We start from the raw sequence: 20695 nt of genomic DNA on the forward strand, positions 1-20695 counted from the left end.
TTTTCTAAATTTCAAAATCAGTTCTGTTCTGAAGATGATCAGAAAAAAGTAAGGTTGGAAGATGTGTGAATCGGTATATTTAAAAAATTTGTTATAATTCGAAAAGAAAATTTTTAACAAATTATAATATAACTTAGTAATAATTTACTATCATATAAAAAACATTTTTTTAATATAAAAATTACAGTAATATAATTATTTGTAACACTAATGTTATATTTCTTTTTTATAAAAGTTAAAAAATTAATCAGAAATAAATAATTAAAAAAGCCAATATGATGTCATTAATTATAAATCATGTGCATTAATGGTGTTAATAAATAATAAATTTATTTGCTCAAAAAATTTATCAGATGAAATAATTAGGGAAGTTGCTGCCCAATTTATAAATACCATCCTATTTACTACTTTTTTAAGTCCTATATGCCTATTTCTATCTCCAGGAAAATTATTACCCAGAGTGATTGTTATTCAATTCTAAAAGTGCCTGATTATTTACGCTTGCATTGGTGCATCACTATCCTGCTATTATAAATTTATGTACATTTCGCCTTGACAAAACAAGAAGTCTCTATGATGAGCGAAAAACACAAAACATCCTGCGAAGCGATGCACAATGCTCGGTGTCATTTGATCTATCACTTGCGAAGGCTGTCTTTACTGCTTGCTAGTGAAGTACCAGCACTGCTTCCTTGATCTCCTGCTTCACCATTTATAGTTCCACCTCTGCTTCCTTGACCCGATCTCCTACCACTCATTGTTAACTCCTCAACAGAAGTGGGTGTTGGTGGTGCAGATCGGCCTTTGAGTTTATTTAAAGCCTTATCCAATCGATGTGTGAAAAGGTCCACGTCAGATTTTCGGATACCTAGGGCAGCAGCTGCTGTTAGATAAGGTGTAGGATAATTGGAATAGTGAGCTCCCCATCCTTTAAAAAAAATCATTTATCAATATAGCATCAATATTTTAATTTTTCATCACAAATAATAATTTGTGATAAATTTCTAAACAAATTTAAAAATAATCTCCTCTAACTCATGTATTTCATCATATATTAAAATTTCATGAACAAATTAGTACAAAATATAAGGGAAAAATCAAAATCGCATGTCAAAGTGCAATCAAAATCCCCTCCCAATTACAAATCACAGAAACTAAATTGTTCTGCTATGCATTATAACCTCATATCAGCTGTTAATTGGAAACATTGATTTGCTTTTGGCTACTTTGGTCATTTTTAAAATCAATTTAAATGAACAATCCACTGTCGATTGCAACAAGGAAGAAATGCTAGCAGTGATATATGTTTTTTAAATTCTGAAGGGATAAAATCAACTGAGATTAGTTATAGATTCACAGCAGCATTATAAAAGGTGTTGTTTGAGTGGAAGCAAGCTTTATTTATGGATATATTGATTTAAAAAGGTAGAATTTCTATATCTTTGATGGACAACAGAAAGCTAAGTCTTTCATTTCAAAAAATAATAACAATATTGAAGTGATTAAATGAATGATTCACTACAATCAACAAATATTAAAGTTAATGATGTTACAATAAGCTGAATATAAGACATGTCTTGGCATTTTAAATTATAGACTTTTTCAATTTTTGCAAACTCTGTGCTCACTGGGTTCCACATTAACTTACAGAATCTATAAAGAGAACCGTTAAAATTTTTCAGAACTTTTGAAATGTTAAAAAATAAAGGTGATCAATCTTTGAAGCAGATAACAGTTTTTTTTCAGGTAGAATGAATACGTTTAAAAATGAAAGAAAATGCAATGTTTATTTGGATAACATTTTTAAGGGAATGGTTCCAATAATAAAAGGTGATATTGATATCTGAAAAAGATTCTTTTGAAATTACTGCTACATTATTTCATATCATACTGGGTGATTTCCAGTTCTGGAGATATAAGGTGATTTAAAGGCCAACACCCAACACACACACACATGTGTGCACAAACATTAACATCTAGTTTTTTGGGTTCCTAAGGTGTCAGAGTGTCAAGATCCAGTGAAAACTGCATATGCCAAAATTGGACCAATTACAATACTTTCCCTTCTAGAGCTACAGCGCTATCTAGACAAGAAAGTAATAATATTATTGAATGTGATTAAATGAAGTAACTAATTATTAATTTGACAGATTCTGATGAAACAGCAACAGATATTATCTTTCACTATGTAACTCCTGCAAAATGCTAAGTATCGGTATAGTATTCACACAACACAGTATACTGGTAAAAATTTCTGAACCTGAAAAATAATTACAGTATCTAATTATGAAGTGACAAAAACTAAAACTGTCTACAGTGGGAAGCAGCTACCATCTAGGACAAATACTGTTCCATCAGATACATTTATTATAAGACGAATGGAAAAAATGTTCAACTGAATCATATGATTTCTTTCTTTTTCTGTTTAGCCTCCAGAATCACCATAAGGTATTACTTCAGAGGATGAAATGTATGAATGTAAATGAAGTGTAGTCTTGTACAGTCTCAGGTTGACGATTCCTGAGATGTGTGTGGTTACTTGAAACACAGCCATCAAAGAACAGTGGTATCCACAACTGCCTTTACTAGGATTTGAACCTTACACCTCTTGAATTTGAAATGTACATTATTATTTGCAATGACGAGTTCACCACTACACCAACCTGGTGGGTTGAATCATATGAAGATTAGTACAACAGAACTGGTACCCTTACAACAGAACCATACAAAACTTTCTGAAGTACAATCATAAAGTGAAACAGGAAACAGTATACAAACAAACTGTTATAGGTTTGGGCTTTTAACTGGGAACTTCTCATTTTAACTTTTCATAGAAGTATAATCATTGGCAACATCTCTTTTTATAAAAATGGTCATGTTTTTAGTTCTAAAGTCAATAAAATTTCAATTTTAAATATTTCTGTAAATTAGTAAGAAAAAACAATTTTATCACTTGAAATGACTGTGCTTTTTGTTATGCACACATAAAATACAGATGGCTACGAATGCAGTTTTAAGACTGACCAGTATTGCAGCAATTGGTCCCAGTGCATGAGTATTCGACAATAGAAAATCATTTTTGACAATGTGTGATGCAAAAAGTAAGTACTAATTCGTAACAAAGGATGTAACATTTATTCTCTTTTTTATTTACATTCCAAATGATTTTCATCTTTTAAGCCCTAAAAGAATGCTCTTTTAGCTCTTTTATCAAAAAAGGGATTCACTACTGTTCTGATAAAGAGGCCATGAAAGCAAAGAAATAATTGGCTGTACCACACCTAAATGTTTCTGCATGAATAGAGTTTAAAGGTTATTAATAAATTAACTGTGTAGAAGCAGAAGGAGATTATGTTGAAAAATAAACATATTTTAATAAATAAGTAAATAATAATGTACAAAGACAAATAAAAGTAACTGTTTGTTTAAATTTTATTTTACTTTTGACTTACCTTCATATAATTTTAAGACAATCAGCTACTATCCTACAAAAATTCATTATCATCTACAACAATTATTTTATGATCAAGATCAAAAATCTAGATTCTTATATTAGCAACATTGTTAAATCAATGGTTTCAAAATCTAATCCAATTTTTATTAAAATGTTTTATTTGCAGTTATATATAAAAATAAATAAATTGTCGAGTATTTTTTTTACATTTTTCAAAACTGGCTGAAAAGAATTCAATAATAATAATGTAATGTTAATATAATAAATCTATAACAGATTTCTTTATAAATATAATTTTCCTTAGAAGGCAAAACTAATTAATTTTATATATTTCAATGGAAAAATTATATAAACTTTATACAATAAAATTTATATGATTAGTAAAGTTGTACAAAATTAGTATTCTGACAACTCTCAGAAAAATGTCTTAAAAATAACAAGTTAATTATCCAAAAAATACCAGAAATTTAATATGCAATAATTAAACATTTTTAAATGAAGCATTAATTTTAGAATAATATTATATTTCATTTTTGTGCAGAACATTTTTTGGACTTTTTGTAGTATACAGTAACAACACAAGAGAGGTGCGAAGTAGAAACATATGGAAATTTCTAATAGCTGCAAACTATTTTTAGCTCAATTAGGAAGGTCAATTATTATATTACTGATTTATCACATGATTAAATGATTTGCTGATAACAATGCACAGGCATTCCAATATTATGAAAAAAATACAAAACAACTTTAGTGTTTCTTTTGAAACACAGTTTTTAGTTTTTTTTAGTGAATTTTTATAACTAACCAGTGATGTAATTAACAAAAAATAAATTAAGTAATATTGAATGGGGTTAGGAAAAGAAAAAGTTAAATTATTTTTATAAAAAATTACCTTCAAATTTGTAACCAGCAACCTCCTTCAACTCTACACCTGAAATAACTCGAGTGCCAGAAACACAGCGTAGGAATAGCATTGATCCCAACATTGTGACACGCTTGCTGTCACCTCCAGCTATTGAGCTAAGTGTCATAGCTGTAAGAATCCCAGAAAAATAACATTAAAAAAGGTAGATAAGAGTTGCAAAAATCTGACAATATTTATATTAAAAGAACATCACTTCTTGTATATTTATTTAAATATATATTGGTTCAACTCAAGTATACATTTTCCTGTTATTTTATATGCTCAAAAAACAACTTGTATCGGTTCAGTGTCTGTTGGTAATTTTTCAAAAGAACTCTATTATTTTTTTTCTAGATTGATAATGAACATAGAAGTATTGACAAAACCTTAAATTCCATAAATTTCTTACCAACTTGAATTTAAAACTTGAAAATATACACTGTGGTCAGTTCTAAAAATGTTGTTTTCTCATAAACTGTTACCATAACTTATGAAAGAATGAGTATCTATCCAGTGTAACTATTTAGGGTCTGTAATTAGAGCTAATTCTACAGTAAACAGTGAATGCATTCAGAATTATCTGCGTGAAGTTATAAATTTATGGTATTTACAAACATTCTTCAATTCAAGCATATTCATTTTGCAATGTAGTATTATCAGACAAAATAATAAATAAGATCAAGTTTGAGAATACACATCTTGGGCTGTCAGATTTTTAAAAACAACACAGAAATTTAGCCCATTCAATTATACACTAGTTGATTGCCTATTTTTTTTAAACAATTTATATGAGTTCTTTAAATAATAAAAAAAAAAATTGTTTTAGAATTATTAATCTCTAGATCTTGCTGATTACAGCACGCACATTCATAACCACATAATTTCAAATTTTGAATATCACAGTGTTTTGAGTAATAATTTTTATACCATTCTATTTTTTATGAAGATCTGTCAAACTCTTGCAACGTATAAAGATATATGACACAGTAATTATGATAAGCAAATTTTTTAGTAAAATGTTTTTTTTTTATTTATTATTATTTTATGGACATGGTGGGTATGCTTGAAATTCATGTATGGTGGGTGAGTATAACATTTATTTTTAATAACCACTTAAAGTTAGATACCCAAAATGAACTTAATGGTGTTTGAGGTATTAAATATCTGTGAGGAAATGACTTATTTTAATCTGAAATGAAATTGGGAAAGTTGAATGACCACGTCTATATAATGTAATTTTAAAAAATTGTAACAAATATCTGCCTGTTATAACTTTAATATTTAATTTATAACAGTGAATTCATAAAAAAGCTAACACAATATGTTGCATATCTCTATGAGCTGTAGTACACAGATTTATTTCTATATAGATGGGCTGAAAAATGGAAAAATAATAAGTTATTAATTTCAGATCCAAGATTATAACCAATGCTTCAACATTTTAAATAACGTTACTAGATTAAATGACTTTAATTATAAAAAATTAGGCCTTTAGAATCACGATCTCTAGAGTGGCTCTTTATAATGAAAACAAAAAACATCAAACATGATGTATCTGAAACATTATTAAAGTTAAAAGTTTTATACACTCTTTTGAAATTTCTTTTTGAAGTTCAATCATAATTGAATTAAGTTTTATTCACGTCCATGTAATTATGAGGGATATCTCTAAAGTAAAGACTGCTGGGAAATTTCTCTTCTTAAGGTTGGTGAACCTGTTTCGTTTATGGTCACACTAGTAATGTACACTGCATTGTTGTCTGTAAGTTGTCACGTTGCAGTATCTTTGATTACATGTGAGTTATTATGTTATAAAATGAATAAGAAAATTGATGTTGCCACCAGCTGTGAAATATGTGAAGTCATATGTTATTTAAACCATCAAAACGTTAAGTCGACTGAAATTCATAGACAGTTGGTTGCTGTGTATGGTGATAATGTAATGAATGAAAGAAATGTTCGAAAATGGCGTGAAGGGTTTAGAAATAACAGAGTTAATATGCATGAAGAACATTCGGGGAGGCCCTTGATAATGACAGAGGACTTATTGAAATACATTGATGATGAAATCAGAAAAGATTGTTGCTCAATGATTTCCGACCTGGCCCTTGTTTTTCATGACGTTTTAAGACCTGTTATTGGTCGCATTGTTCATGACCATCTAGGCTTCAGAAAGTTTTGTGCACATTGGGTGCTGCACATCTTAATGGAACATCACAAAAAAATCTGAACGGGATCTGCTTTGGAATCTTTGATGCACTACACAGAAAAAGGTTATGAGTTCCTTAGTTTGAATGTTACCGGCGATGAAACATGGATTTTGTATTACACACCAGAGAGAAAACGGCAGTCAAGTAAATGGCGTCATCCTCAATCACCAACCAGACCAACAAAGGTCAATCCACAGGCATTTGGATGCAAACTGATCGCCACCAGTCTTTGGGATAGGTTTAGCATACTGCTGATTGATTTCATGCCATGTGGAACGATTATAAATGCAGAAGCTTACTGCAGAACTCTACGTAAGTTACAGTGCACCATTCAAATTGGTGACGTGGGCAGCTGACCGACGGCATTGTGTTGCACGATAATGTACGTCTATATGTTGTGGGTCTGACATGTGATTTATTGAGAATATTTGGACAGGAAATTTATGATCACCCACCAAATAGTCTGGACTTAGCTCCTCCTGATTACCATTTGTTTGGGAAATTGAAAGAATTTTTGAGTGGTAAACAGTTTGCAGGTGATGAACTTAAAAATGCTGTTAATCAGTGGTTACATGGACTGGCAGCAGAAGAATTTGATAAGGGTATATTGAAGATTGTGTATTGCTATGATAGATGTCTTAATTCATGTGGCGATTATATAGAGAAGTAGTATAAAGTATGTAGTTTAAGAGAAACAAAAAATATTTATGAAGTTTTTCAGAATAATCTTTTTACAATGAAACGGTCTTTATTTTAGAGATAACCTCTTGTGCATGTTATAGTCTGTTAATGCTGACAAATGGGAAATACAGCTCTGCATTCTCTTTGTATACACAGTATGTCTGAAAAGTTCCTGAACTAAATTACAGATTTTAAGATAAACGAATTTATTCACAACAGCCCTCTACACAGAACCCTTCTATAATTATACACTTGTTGCAGCACTGGAAGAGCCCTTCAAAAGCTCTGGAGAAATCACTTTGTGGGATCATCTTCAACGATGCAAGCCCTTTGGATGGTCTTAATATCGTTGAAAAAGCGACCTTCCTTCTTCAACTTGAGTTTCAGGTACAGAAAATAGTGAATAGGGCAGGTGGGATAAGACAGTGATTTGATTTGCGGCATAATAATATGTTAAAACTGTTACCATGAGAGCTGGGGCATTGTCATGCAAGAGAGTCCTAACTGCCCGGATCCCTGTACTCAGGCCTGATTCGACAAATTCAACAAATGCGACACATCAGGCATTCCATTACTTCCAAATAGAATTTAGAATTCTCGGTTTGACCAGCTGGGACAAATTCATGATGAGTCAGGTCCTTTGAGTCGAAGAATGCAATCAACACTATTTTCGCTTGTTGATTTTTGCTGCCCGACTTTCACTGGTCTTTGTGCTCCAGAATTCAACCAAATAGTGGATTGACACTTCATTTGCAGATCATACATGAAGCAACAACTTTCATTCCCAGTTACAATTGTTTGCAAAAAATTCAGGTCGCTATTGGCAGATTCAACAAAGTCTTGAAGGCGAGAAAGACGCACTTGTCTTTGTTTTTGTTCAAGAAGTGTGGAACGAAACGAGAGCACACCTTTTGGCAGTTCATTTTTTTTGTTAGAATTGTACATATCGCGTCTTTACCGATGTTTAGCAACTGCTATGGCCCAAAGGTTAAGATGAGGTTGTTCAAGCAGGAATGCACGCACTTTCACAACGTTTTCGTTGTGAACAGCTGTTGACGGCCTACTGCTTCATTTGTTGTCATCCAACAACTCTCTACCGCCTTAAAACTTCTTCCATCATGTGTATATTGTAGTATGAGATACACCTTCATCACCGAATGCTTGCTGCATCATAGGATAAGTTTCAAAGAAAGATCTTTGAAGACTAACACAAAATTTTATCAAGCTTCTCTGTTCCATGTCACGAGCTCATACAAGCTCACATGAATATAATTTATGTGGCCGAATATAACTTGAGACTTGAGTGACAAAATTTTATACACACACTTATCAGACATTGTGCTACACAGTTCCTTGGTTGCCTGAGAGATGGCGCTACTTTTATCGAATATAGAAATTTAATTTGGGAACTTTTCAGACCAAACTGTGTATGTTTTTTACTTTTACTGAAATCTGATATCTGAGTGATTGAAGTGGCATATTCAACTCAAGAAGTGCCTTTTAAAGATAGCAATAAGATTTAAGCCTTATAAAAAATATCACTAACAACACACTAATAAACTAGTACATGCTAAAACACTACAATGAAACTATTAGAGAAAATAAAAAAATTATACCTATTGAGATTGGATTATTTTTTGTGTCAAGTAGACGTTCACCATGCTTTGAAGCAACTTTTCCTAGTTCTTCTTTCAAGTACTTGTACATCTCTTTCCTTTGACTGATGAGGTTCTTGTATCCATTCACCCCCAATGACAGCAGTGTAATGAACACATCCATTGCAGGACTTGCAGATGCTCGACCTCAAATAACAATCATTCACTTAACACAAAAGACTGAATGAAAACTGCTGAAAAAATTGTAAAATAATCTAATTTATGAAAATTTACACCTAACCTACATTGATATTTTTAATAAAAGTAAATATACATATTAAAAAGTAAAATAATAAAAAAATAAATTTTTCACTTTGGAAATTGAAAAATACTGAGCAAAGCAATTAATAAAATTTGACATCACGATAGCACAGCACAAGAAGAAAACTTGTCAGATATACATTTAACAATTAATTTTCTATCAGAAATACTGGGAAAATTAATCTGAATACTATGAATCTGTAAACTAATCTGTATACTATTAAAGAACATATTTTCTTTAATATCCTTTACACCCTGCTAAAAAAATTTGACCATAAAAAATTTTCTAATTTTGCCAAATAAACATACTGATATAAAGTGTGTGATCATTCTTTGGTTTTAAACTTTAAAAAATGCTACAACCAAAAAAAAAACATAATTGTCAATTATTATAGTCTAATTGTCTATTAAATCTAGTTTAAATCGTTACTATAAAATTAATATGAAATAAAAAAATGAAATGGGGAAAAGATTGCACTTGGATGTGATTATATTTGGGAGTAGTAAATTTTTTTTTATAGTCTTATGCTCAGGAATCAGAAAGTAAAATAATTACAGCCAACATAATTTTGGAATTTCTCTTATTATTGTATTAGTTTAAATAAATTATTCCATTCACTAGCCACTTGGGAATTCATAATTCAATATTTATAAATTTATAGGGTACTTACGTATTAACGCCACTGCAGCTACAGCTTTATTTAAAAAAACAAAGTAGTCAATCGGATTTCGGTGGAAAATGAACAGGCTCTTTATTAATTTTAATAAATGGTTATTTATATTTATAAATATAATTTAACCAAACTTAACCTACGCTCGCTAACCTTGACTAATTAACACCGTAATTTTTTGAGTATTTATTTAATAAATTCAGTAATTATTATTTATTATTTACATAATCAAAACACTCCTGTTAATTAGTCAAAGTTAGCGAGTGAAACGAGCGTAGGTTAAGTTTGGTTCCAAATCAGTTGATTTGGAAGTCGAGAGTTCCAGCGTTTAAGTCCTAGTAAAGCCAGCTATTTTTACACGGACTTGAATACTAGATCGTGGATACCGGTGTTCTTTGGTGGTTGGGTTTCAATTAACCACACACCTCAGGTATGGTCGAACTGAGAATGTACAAGACTACACTTCATTCACACTCATACATATCATCCTCATTCATCCTCTGAAGTATTATCTAAGCGGTAGTTACCGGAGGTTAAACAGGAAAAAGAGAGGTTAAGTTTGGTTAAATTATATTTATAAAATAAATAAATAACCATTTATTAAAATTAATAAAGAGACTGTTTTGAATCTATGTTAAACTCTATATCGGCCCATTTTCCACCGAAATCCGATTGACTACTTTGTTTTTAAATAAAGCTGTAGCTGCGGTGGCGTTAATACGTAAGTACCATTTGTAGATAAGACATTTTTTCTACATATATAACTTTTTTTTTTAATTAGTTGATTTCAAGTATTTTTATTTTTTTCTACATTTGTTACTTTATTCTTAATAAAAAAAATTACACATTCTATCACACATATTAATAAAAGTTTATCGTTCTAATAAAAAATAAAGTTCTCATTCTAATAAGTTTTAATATCTTTAAAAAAAATTTTTTCTTTTAAAAAAAAAATGTAATTCCTGCATTTACAGTAATTTAATGAAAAATCAGACTGAAGTGAAAGTGATTCAAGAATCAAAAGATATATCTCGATAGGTTCATTTATTGAGAATTCTCAATATCATTTATGCAATGAAATTTATATTATAAAATCTCAAATGTGGATACTTAACCAACCCATGAAATGAGGCAACAAACTTGAAACAAAAATTAGAAGAGAGAAGTAATGAATGCATGCAGAAATCAAATCTCTTAACATTTATATTTTTTATTTAATGTAAATAACTGTTATTTCATAAAATGGAAAACCAAAAGTGGGCGATGATGTATGTTCAAATATTTTTTACTGAATGATGAAGATTTTGTTTCTCTAGCATAACTGAACAATAAAATATAAATTTTACTTAGAAGTTTTAATTTTTTAATTTACAAGCTTGAACTTCCTTGTTTTGTTAATAATCATATCTGTTCTGTAAAACCAACTTTTTTAGGCTTAAATTTACTGGCTCATTTTGAGTTTTTCACAATGGCTCAGTTAGTTTTTTCAAAAAACTCTGAAAATATTAATTATTTTAATCTGTATGATTCAGAATTTTCACATCTTTTAAAATATTACATAGGGCTTAGCAAAAAATACAAATTATACTAGTCAACAAAAGAAAAGTATTTTCGTGTATCTAGAATCACACATGGTGATTACTAATTTTTAGGTGCTGAATTCAAAACTGTTATCAGAATTTGTGTAATACATCACGCTTTTTAGATACATATGATTTATCTACCAATAAATGCATAATCACTACGAAATCAATAATATTTTTAAAAAAATTATTATTGATGTGTGTTCATTGAAAATTGGTTTCAATCAACTAAATTTTTATTTATTTAAACACAGATAAATTAAAATACATTAATACAATTTTAAAATAACAGTTTCTAAAAGTTCAAATCATTGGAAATATCTTTAAAAATATCAGTTTTTAACAGTTAAATCATTGGAATTGGAATTTTTTAAATATGTTGACAAACTTTTTCACTTGTATGATGTCTGATCAGTTTCGCTAAAAAAAACCAACAACAGTCACCCATCATTCCAGGATCCCATCTTCCTTGGTACCAATACTTCATTGTCAGAATATCGTGATGAAAATGCTCTCCTTGCTCATCACTGTCAGAGCCCAAATTTTCAGGAAAAAAATTTAGGTGGGAGTGTAGGAAATTAATTTTTAATGACATCCTACATCCTAAACAATTGTAGTTTTCTAACAGCTTATTAAAAAAAGAACATAGGTTTCATCTTTTCTGTTGCCTAAAAAATCACCAAAAACATCTTTGATGAACCTCCATGCAGCTAGTTCACATTCATTAAATTTATCGTCAAAAGGTGAGTCCTTAAACAGCTTCTTGATTTGTGGACTGATAAATATACTCTCCTTCAGCTTACCGTCACTCAATTTAGGAAAAATTATTTTTAAATGATTATATCTAGGTCCATCTTTGTCAAAAGCCTATACAGAATTTTTCACTAGTCCGAGTTTTATGTGTAGTGGTGGCTGTGTGATTTTACCAATCTCAATTAATGATACTCAGTTTACATTTTTTTCACCATTGACAAAGTTCTACCGCAATGACCAGTTCTTTACTTGGTAATAATGTTTTGTATCACAACTATCCCAAAGACAAAGAAAACAACAATACTTTGTAAACCCACCTTGAAACCAAAAAGTTATGCAAAAACTTTCAGATCACTACAAACTTACCACAATGCTCTTTGTATTTTATTGTTTTTAATATTGATGTCATTGTTTCATTCGTTTCTTTCGTGTCGACTGTATGAGCTAATGGAATGGATGGCTGTTTGTTACCATTAGGCAAAAAACTACCTTAATGCTAACTACAGAAAAGTCAATAAAAAGATGCCATTCTTCAGGAATATGCTGAATTCCACACTCTCTCATCAGGCCATCTACATCAGTACAAAAGCACAATGATTTTTTCATAGTAAAATAAGTTGAAAAAGTTTTATTTTGTGTTCTAAGTGTGGTGAATGTTTGTTTTTTTCTGCTAAATGATTCAAGTATTGCGGTTTAGACCCCAGAAGTTCAGCCTACTGCTTTGATAACTTTAAATCACAAACTAAATCATTAAGTTCATGTTGAATTAAATGAGATTTCTCATCAGATGCAGGAAGAAATTCTTCAACGTCCTCTACATCATGTGCTTCATTTTTAGATTGTTGTTCTAGCAATTTTGGATTAGATGGTGGTGCAGGTACAGTAACTCCTCTCCGTGTGGTACCAGCTTTAGAGCTGAGGATACGTAGTTTATATTGCATAGTTTATGAACTTTCTATTTTTGAATGAAAATTCAAATAGATTTGTCATCAAAAATAGTAGTCTGTGAAGTGGTCCACAGATTCATGCCAAACCATCGGTACAGCAAATGACATGGCTTGTTGTTTCCCCTTTAACCATTCAGTTAAAGAGGTACTGAGCACAATATGCAAATAAAGTGGGACTCTGATTTTACTTGATCCTGAGTGTACAATCAAAATAAAATCTCTAAGTTGTTTTAATCAATTCAGAAATAGTCTTTGTTTGAAATTTAGGTGTAAATTTACCACAGACATAACAAAAATTGTCAGGATGATTTGAACATCCATGAACTTTTGCAGAAGTCATATTGTAGCAAATAAAAACGAGAAAATCTCTTTTGTATCATAAAGAATTGATGAAAATATAGAAAAACACTAATAACTCTGAGAAACACAACACACAGTACAGACAAGTGAAGATAGAGTGAATAAGATTTTAAGCTCTGTAGTAGGCAACCACAGATGTCTGTATGATATCATCATAGAGACATACAAGGATTATTTTTTTTTCAAGGTCCGATCAGTCACAAAATTAAAACCAGTGAAAATAAAATATTTTTTATTTGTAACAAGTACTTACATAGTTACGCTATTTCTCTACATAGTCGCCACTCCAATTTAGATATTTGTCGTAGCATGGTACCAACTTTCCAATACCCTCGTCAAAGAACAGAGCCACCTATGTTTTCAGCCTCGTCAAAGAACAGAGCCACCTATGTTTTCAGCTATGTTTCTACGCTGATCTGCAGCTCGATGTCTGTGCCAAAATGTTGTCCTCCTAGCCAGCGTTTCATGTGAGCAAAGAGGTGAAAATCGGATGGAGCCAAGTACAGGCTGTATGGTTTTTTTTTTTTGTTTGTGGGCGAAAAACGCCTGGGCGTTATCATTGCCCGGTAGTTATTAGTAAAATAACTCCGAAATAATATACAAGGTAAAATAAAATAACTATACAAGGTGTAAACGTAATATTAATCATATAACAAAAATTTACTAAAACAAGCCAAGAAGGCAAAATAAAACTCAAAACCAATACCACAGACAAAGTTGATAAAATATAAAAGTTAAAATAATAGATTAAAGAAAGTATATAAAACGTACCTAATTCCGATGGGTGGTGCAAAAATCCCCTCCCCGGATAGTAAAATTAAATACATAGAACCAAAAAATCAAATTGAAAATAAATGTTGAAATTATTAGAAAAAAAATCTCCTTACAGATAAACATATGAGTATATTAAATCCTTTGCAGTAACCAGATACCATATAAAAAGAGAAACACCCGTTCCAAAATCCCGCTATCGTTGCACAAGATATCACGGATGTTTCTGGGCATATTAAACTGACGACACAACGCTGCATAACATATGCAGTCCACGAGAATGTGGTGCACAGTCATGCGGCAGTTGCATTGTGCGCACAGGGGTGGGTCTTCTCCTGACATTAGGTATTCGTGTGTGACCCTCGTATGTCCCAAGGGCTGTATGGTAGGTGATCAAACATTTCCCAATGAAAACGTTGCATGAGCTTCTTTGTTACAGCTGCAGTGTGCGGCCGAGCATTGTCATGGAGAAAGACAATGCCTGATGACAACATTCCTCTCCATTTATTCTGAATTGCCCTTCGTAGACATTGAAGAGTCAAGCAGTATGAGGCTGCAGTGATGGTCGTGCCACGTATATATGAATTTCACCAAGAGAACTCCATTCTGGTCCCAGAACACAATAGCAATACACTTTCTGTTGGAGAAGGTTCCCTTGATCTTCTTTGGTTTACTGGGAGAATGAGGATGCATCCACTGTTTGGATTGTTCTTGTGTTTGTTCAGTTTTGAAATGGACCCATGTCTCATCCCCTGTGACAATTTTGTTCAAAAATCTTCTCCTTCATTGTGGTAGCGCTGGAGAAACGTTAGGGAGGTGTCCATTCTCATTGTTTTGTGATGGTCGGACAGCATCTTGGGAACCCATATCGCACACAGTTTACGGTACTGAAGTCTCTCACTCACAATGGTGTAGAGAGCTGACCTTGAAATTTCAGGAAATGAATCACTCAATACAGAAATTGTGAACCGACGATTTTCTCGAATAGCCTCATCCACTCGCTCAAGAAGATCATCGATTGATATTCGCTTCCTTCCCTGACCGCCTGCATCATGAACATCTGGCATGTCCTGCTTTAAAGTTCCAGCACCATTGTCGCACTTTGCTGTCATTCATTGAAGTTTCACCATATACATTACTTATTCATTGATGAATTTCAGCTGCATTACACCCCTCAGCCTGAAGAAATCGAATTACCGCATGCACTTCACATTTGGTAGGAGATGCTATTATTGTAGACATGTTTACGTGCTAGCTGCGTGTTCAGAACTAAACGAAGTGACGTGGCGTGATTGAAGGCCATACTAGAGACGCTGCACAACAGATATGCGCAAAGGTTCACCTGATTTTTGCGCGGGTTTTTATTTCGCGACTGATCAGACCTTGGAAAAAATAACCCTTGTATTTGTATGTCTACTTCTCATTATAAAGTGTATATATTTATTTTTTTTTTCTTTATTAAGCATGTATGCATATTGTTTAAAAGTAAAAATATGCAAACTATTCTTAATTGTAACCAGTAATTGATGAAAATGCGTTTATTATAAAAAATCTTTTACACATTTATGATTTATGTAAAACCTTTACATGATTACACAATTTCAATGTATTTGAAATTAGCACCTAAATTTCAGTGAAAAAAGTTGTATAAAATATTAGAAACAATCTTTGTGTTGACAATTGTTATCCCTATTTCAACATCTCTTTTCCCAAAAGGTCTTTTTAATTTATTTTATTACATCGTTTTTAATCAGTAAACTAGTATATTTCTTATGTTATGGTGTGGATCAAGTTGTATTTTTATTTCAAAATTTGTAATTTTGTTTAGGCATGAGTAACGTAAAACATAAATTAAAAAAATTAAGATAATCATTACAGTATAATACAGTTTCTAATGACGGCTTTTAATTGTATTTTATATCATAGTAAGCAACAAGTCAACTTTGATAATCATTTCATAAATAGAATCATAAATCCACCAACATTGATAGTAACCTTAATGTTACAAACATACACAAAAAATCTGATAATATAAACTAGTTAATATGACAACATCTTACCTTATGAAATGTACAACAGAAAAAAATACACAATTCACATACAAAATGATAAACACAATTTAAATCCTACACTTTTCGATACATTCTAATAAGCAACGGCACAATTAGAAAAAATTGCCAGTAGTATCATCAGTGAGAAAATGGATGTTACCTGATCTCTCACTCAGAAATCACATTAGATGATCTGCAAAGACAGCTAAAAACATTTTGCAGTAAGTTATTACATATATTACAAAATAGGCTCAGCTTATCATTTTTAAATACAGTAAAACTCCCCAATATTAAACTTAAAATGGAAGTTTATATTCCCAACATAAAGTTCCAGGGAACAACAATCTGTCTGTTATTTAGAGGCGTCTACTATTCAGAAAAATGCGAATACAGCATTATGTTCAATTATTGTAAAAAATTACTTTGAAAAAAAAAATACTTTGAAAAGAACAACAGTGTTGCATATTTATATCATGTAAATTAAAATTAAATAAAAATTCGTTGCTAATTAAAATGATTTTGTAAAAATTCAACTTTTTTCTATTGTTTTTCTGAAAATAAAACACTGTCCACTATGTTCATACTTTAATAAAAAAAAAATACTGTATTAGTGTAATCGACCAATAAAATAGAAAATAGATTACTGTACTATACTAAAATGGAATAAAAAACAATGTATGCTACAAAAATATTAAACAAGCTACAGTTTACAAGAATACTAATCAAAATATGTACAAAAATATAATAATAGCACTTCAGATATTAAAATAACACCTGGTAATCGTTTTTGTAAGAAATATCACTTTAATTTTCTAACTTCTTTTGTCACTTCCTTACTCATGATGGTAAATCCAAGTTCATCATTGTTCAATTTGGATAATCAATTCTGAGGCAGCAACAAGATCATGGTTGTCAGTCAGTAGATCATCTGTGTTGAATGCGTCATCAATATTCGTGTACTCTGTAATTTCCAAATGATTCAATAAATTCTTGTAATTCACTCTGTTCCACAGAATTTTCATTTGATTCAGTAAGATTTTCAATGTCAGAGTTGAAGTTACTTTGTGGAGGTTTAATACCACCTTTTACAAAACAATTTTTCACGGTCATAATAGTAATCTGCTTTATTGCCATACAAATCCATAAAACTATACCCAGCACACTAATGATTTTAGAAAGCTCATCAGCATCCATAATAACTTCATTTATTGTTGACAATAAGTACTGTAACGCATTTTTTCTACACTGAAGTTCTGAATGAACCGCTGATCAAGTGATTGATCAGGGATCATTACAAAATAAAATGATCGTCGTCTTGGATCTGCATCTATTTTACCTTTTATTGCAGTAATTTTTGTTAAACCATTACAAAAATACTAAACGTGTTCAATATAGTATAGACTTGCACATAATCGATGACGAATCACGCTGGATGATGAATTGATTGAAATCATATCAATGTCTGGCTGGAAAGTGATGCAATTACCAGCAGATAAACAAATTAATCAAACTGAGTATAAAATAAAATGAGAAAAATTATAATTTTTATCCCTGCTGTTCATTTTTCAAAACCGACAGAACAGTTTTTGTAAGTAAATTCATTGTCCGTGTCCATTGTTTAGGTCCATAACTGAGAATTATTTTATCCATTAATACTGCTATAAAACTGTCAAGTAATCTAAAAGTGTCCAGTATAGATTTTTGTTAATGTGGTACCTCATAAGTATTTGTACTGATTCAATTTTTCCTTCTTTGTGGACATTTATCTCACAGCTTACTGTCTCCTATTCTCATTACTTCTGTATTCTTAATATTCACTTTCATAGGATATTCTGTCACAAAGTCCTCTAATGATGAAATCGTCTGATGAATATTTTGTGGTACATCTCCTAAAAACACATGTCATTTGCAAATCTCATAAAATTTATTTTACTTTCTTCGATGAGATCTTACTTCATCCTCTTCCAGAGCACTCTTTGATCACATCTCCAATGTACATATTAAAAAAGGTTGGGAAATGATATGCTCTTGTTTTACTCCTCTCTTACATCAACCCACTCATTTTACACATCCTTTATTTTTATAGCTGCTTTCTGATTCAAGTAAAATTCTTTAGTTTTCTCTCTTTTCAACAGGCTATTTGGTTTTCTAATACTTCCACTCATTTATTTCATGACAAGGTTGAATAACTTTTTATACCTATTAACAAACAACATTTATTACTTTACTCATCAATAGCCCAATCAAATCTCTTAATTCTCTTTTCATTCTGAATCTAAATATTTATTTTGTAATCATTTGCTCCACATTTCTATGCAGTTTTCTGTTCAGACTTGCAGATGAATCTTTACTGAATCCAAAGTCAAACAAACCAGTGATCTTAAAACACTTCACTACACAATGCATTTGTAAGACTGGAATCATGCTTTTTTTAAGTAAGTTTTGAGAGATACCCCATTTTGTCATCATAGTGTACAATTTCACCAATACCTGCAATATTTCTTTATTCTTATTTTTTAATGATTGTATAACTCTTTTATAGGATTGCTATTTCTACTTCATCTTGATTTTCTAAGGGAAGATAAGCTGTGTGTTTGATTATTCAGTTTATCCATACATTCCTTCACCTTTTGAGCATTTCTTCTCTGTATACAATTTCCTTCTCTACAGGCAATTTTTAGAGTGCCTATACTCTTTCTCAACTTAATACATGAACTGATTTATAGTTCAACTATATTAAATATTTTATGCCTGAGCGTTCATCTATTAGCCACTTCTCATCTGCTTTTTGGATTAATCTTCTTAATTTATAGTTCAATATTTTGTAGATCCTCTTACTTTCTTCATCAATTGCCCATTAATAACACAGGAATTAATGATTAGTTAAAGCCAATACGAAGTCTAAACTTGAAAGAACTTTGTAAAAACACTTTAAAAATGTATTGCAGAATAAGACACAAAAATTCATTATTTTTATTTTCCACTGTATGTGTGTGTGTGTGTGTGTGCGCGCGCGCATGTGCACGCACGAGGATCAGATTCTGAGAAGCCATTCATATCTATGCTAATATACTACTTGCTTATATTTCATGCATTTCTAAAATTATTTCCTTTTAGTTCTTGAATTAAAAATTATAAAAACATATTTTTTAAACATCCAACAAAATGAACTGAATTAAAGATATTCCATATTATTTATTTATTGTAAATGAGTAAAATAACTACTTAAGGAAACCTGCTAAAAATTGAAAAAGAAATTCCACAAATTTACCAGGATAATTTTTTGCTATTCTTTCTAGAAGGCCTTTCTCAAACCCAGAAATTACAGCTCCACCAACTGGTACCAATAAATTCTTATCTGTACTTTGAACAAATGCATCCACTCTGCCTTTCCTAAAATAAATAAAAATAATGAAACAAAAAAAAAAAACATTTATTTGTAAAGTTATTTAAATAACAGCGAAAAAACACATAAAAGTAGGGCAATAATATAAGTAATAATATTTAGTAAAGATAGTTAAAAAAAAAAAACAAATTCAGTAGCTTAATAGAAGTTAGAAACTTTATCTAGCTGCATGAAGTTACTTGACTGATGTGACTTAAAATCAATATATAACAATTATAAAATTTATAACCAGTTTCTGAAAAATCATAGGAATACTACACAAATCACTGACTAGAACAATTTCTAATATAACTCAGGCAAAATATGGTATACTTCTAGTGGTAAGAATATAACTGATAAAAATGTAATCAAACCAACAGGGTGCAGAATTGAAACAAACATTTCCTTTTCTTAAGAAAATTTGTTTGCGATAGCAAATTTTACAAATTTCAGGTGATTCAAAAAGGACTTCAAAATTTTAAAAACATATAAAAATTTATTTAGATAACTTACAGATTCAATTGAAGTCTCATTTCATAGCAAAACACATTAAGTTTTGACTCACATAATTCCTTAGTACTGAATTCAGCCATCAGTGTTGTTAAAAATGAATTCATTTACTGGTGCAGAACATGCTCGCTGTGTGTTCTGGTTTCACGATTTGCAATCAGAAGTAATTTTCATACAGTACAGTAGGGAGCCTCCTAGTAGGCATACAAGTTACTCTTGGCACCAAACCCTTGTTGAAACAAATTGTTCTGTTAAACAAAACTCTAGGATGCCCACTTGTCTTTGAAGCTGTTGTGGAAAACTCAGAGAAAACTTTGCCTGTAGTCTGAAGAAATCAACTCGATGTGTATCGTAAGAGACCGACATTCCACACAAATGACTATTTGATGCTATTACATAAATAACTGCACTTGAAGCCAAACAAACTAACCATGGTTCAAAACATTACAGATGATAACAAAGTTGCTCAGTTGTTTTGTATGGAAATGATGGATAGATT

General features: G+C 30.9%; 1 protein-coding gene across 2 annotated transcripts in view; it reads right to left on the reverse strand.

Annotated features, from left to right (window-relative positions):
• Positions 1-275: 275 nt before the first annotated feature.
• SecS (Sec synthetase) overlaps positions 276-20695 on the reverse strand; it is a 36807-nt gene continuing 16387 nt past the window's right edge. For both annotated transcript variants that reach the window (XM_075365362.1, XM_075365361.1), the window contains exons 7-10: positions 19573-19694; positions 8866-9051; positions 4347-4487; positions 276-928 (exon numbers count right to left, since the gene is read on the reverse strand). In XM_075365362.1, the coding sequence (XP_075221477.1) occupies positions 639-928; positions 4347-4487; positions 8866-9051; positions 19573-19694 (739 nt within the window). In that variant the 3' untranslated portion in view covers positions 276-638. The remainder of the gene's footprint in view (positions 929-4346; positions 4488-8865; positions 9052-19572; positions 19695-20695) is intronic.

The sequence above is a fragment of the Lycorma delicatula genome, chromosome 5 (assembly GCF_047948215.1).
Source record: "Lycorma delicatula isolate Av1 chromosome 5, ASM4794821v1, whole genome shotgun sequence".
Lineage (NCBI taxonomy): Eukaryota > Metazoa > Arthropoda > Insecta > Hemiptera > Fulgoridae > Lycorma > Lycorma delicatula.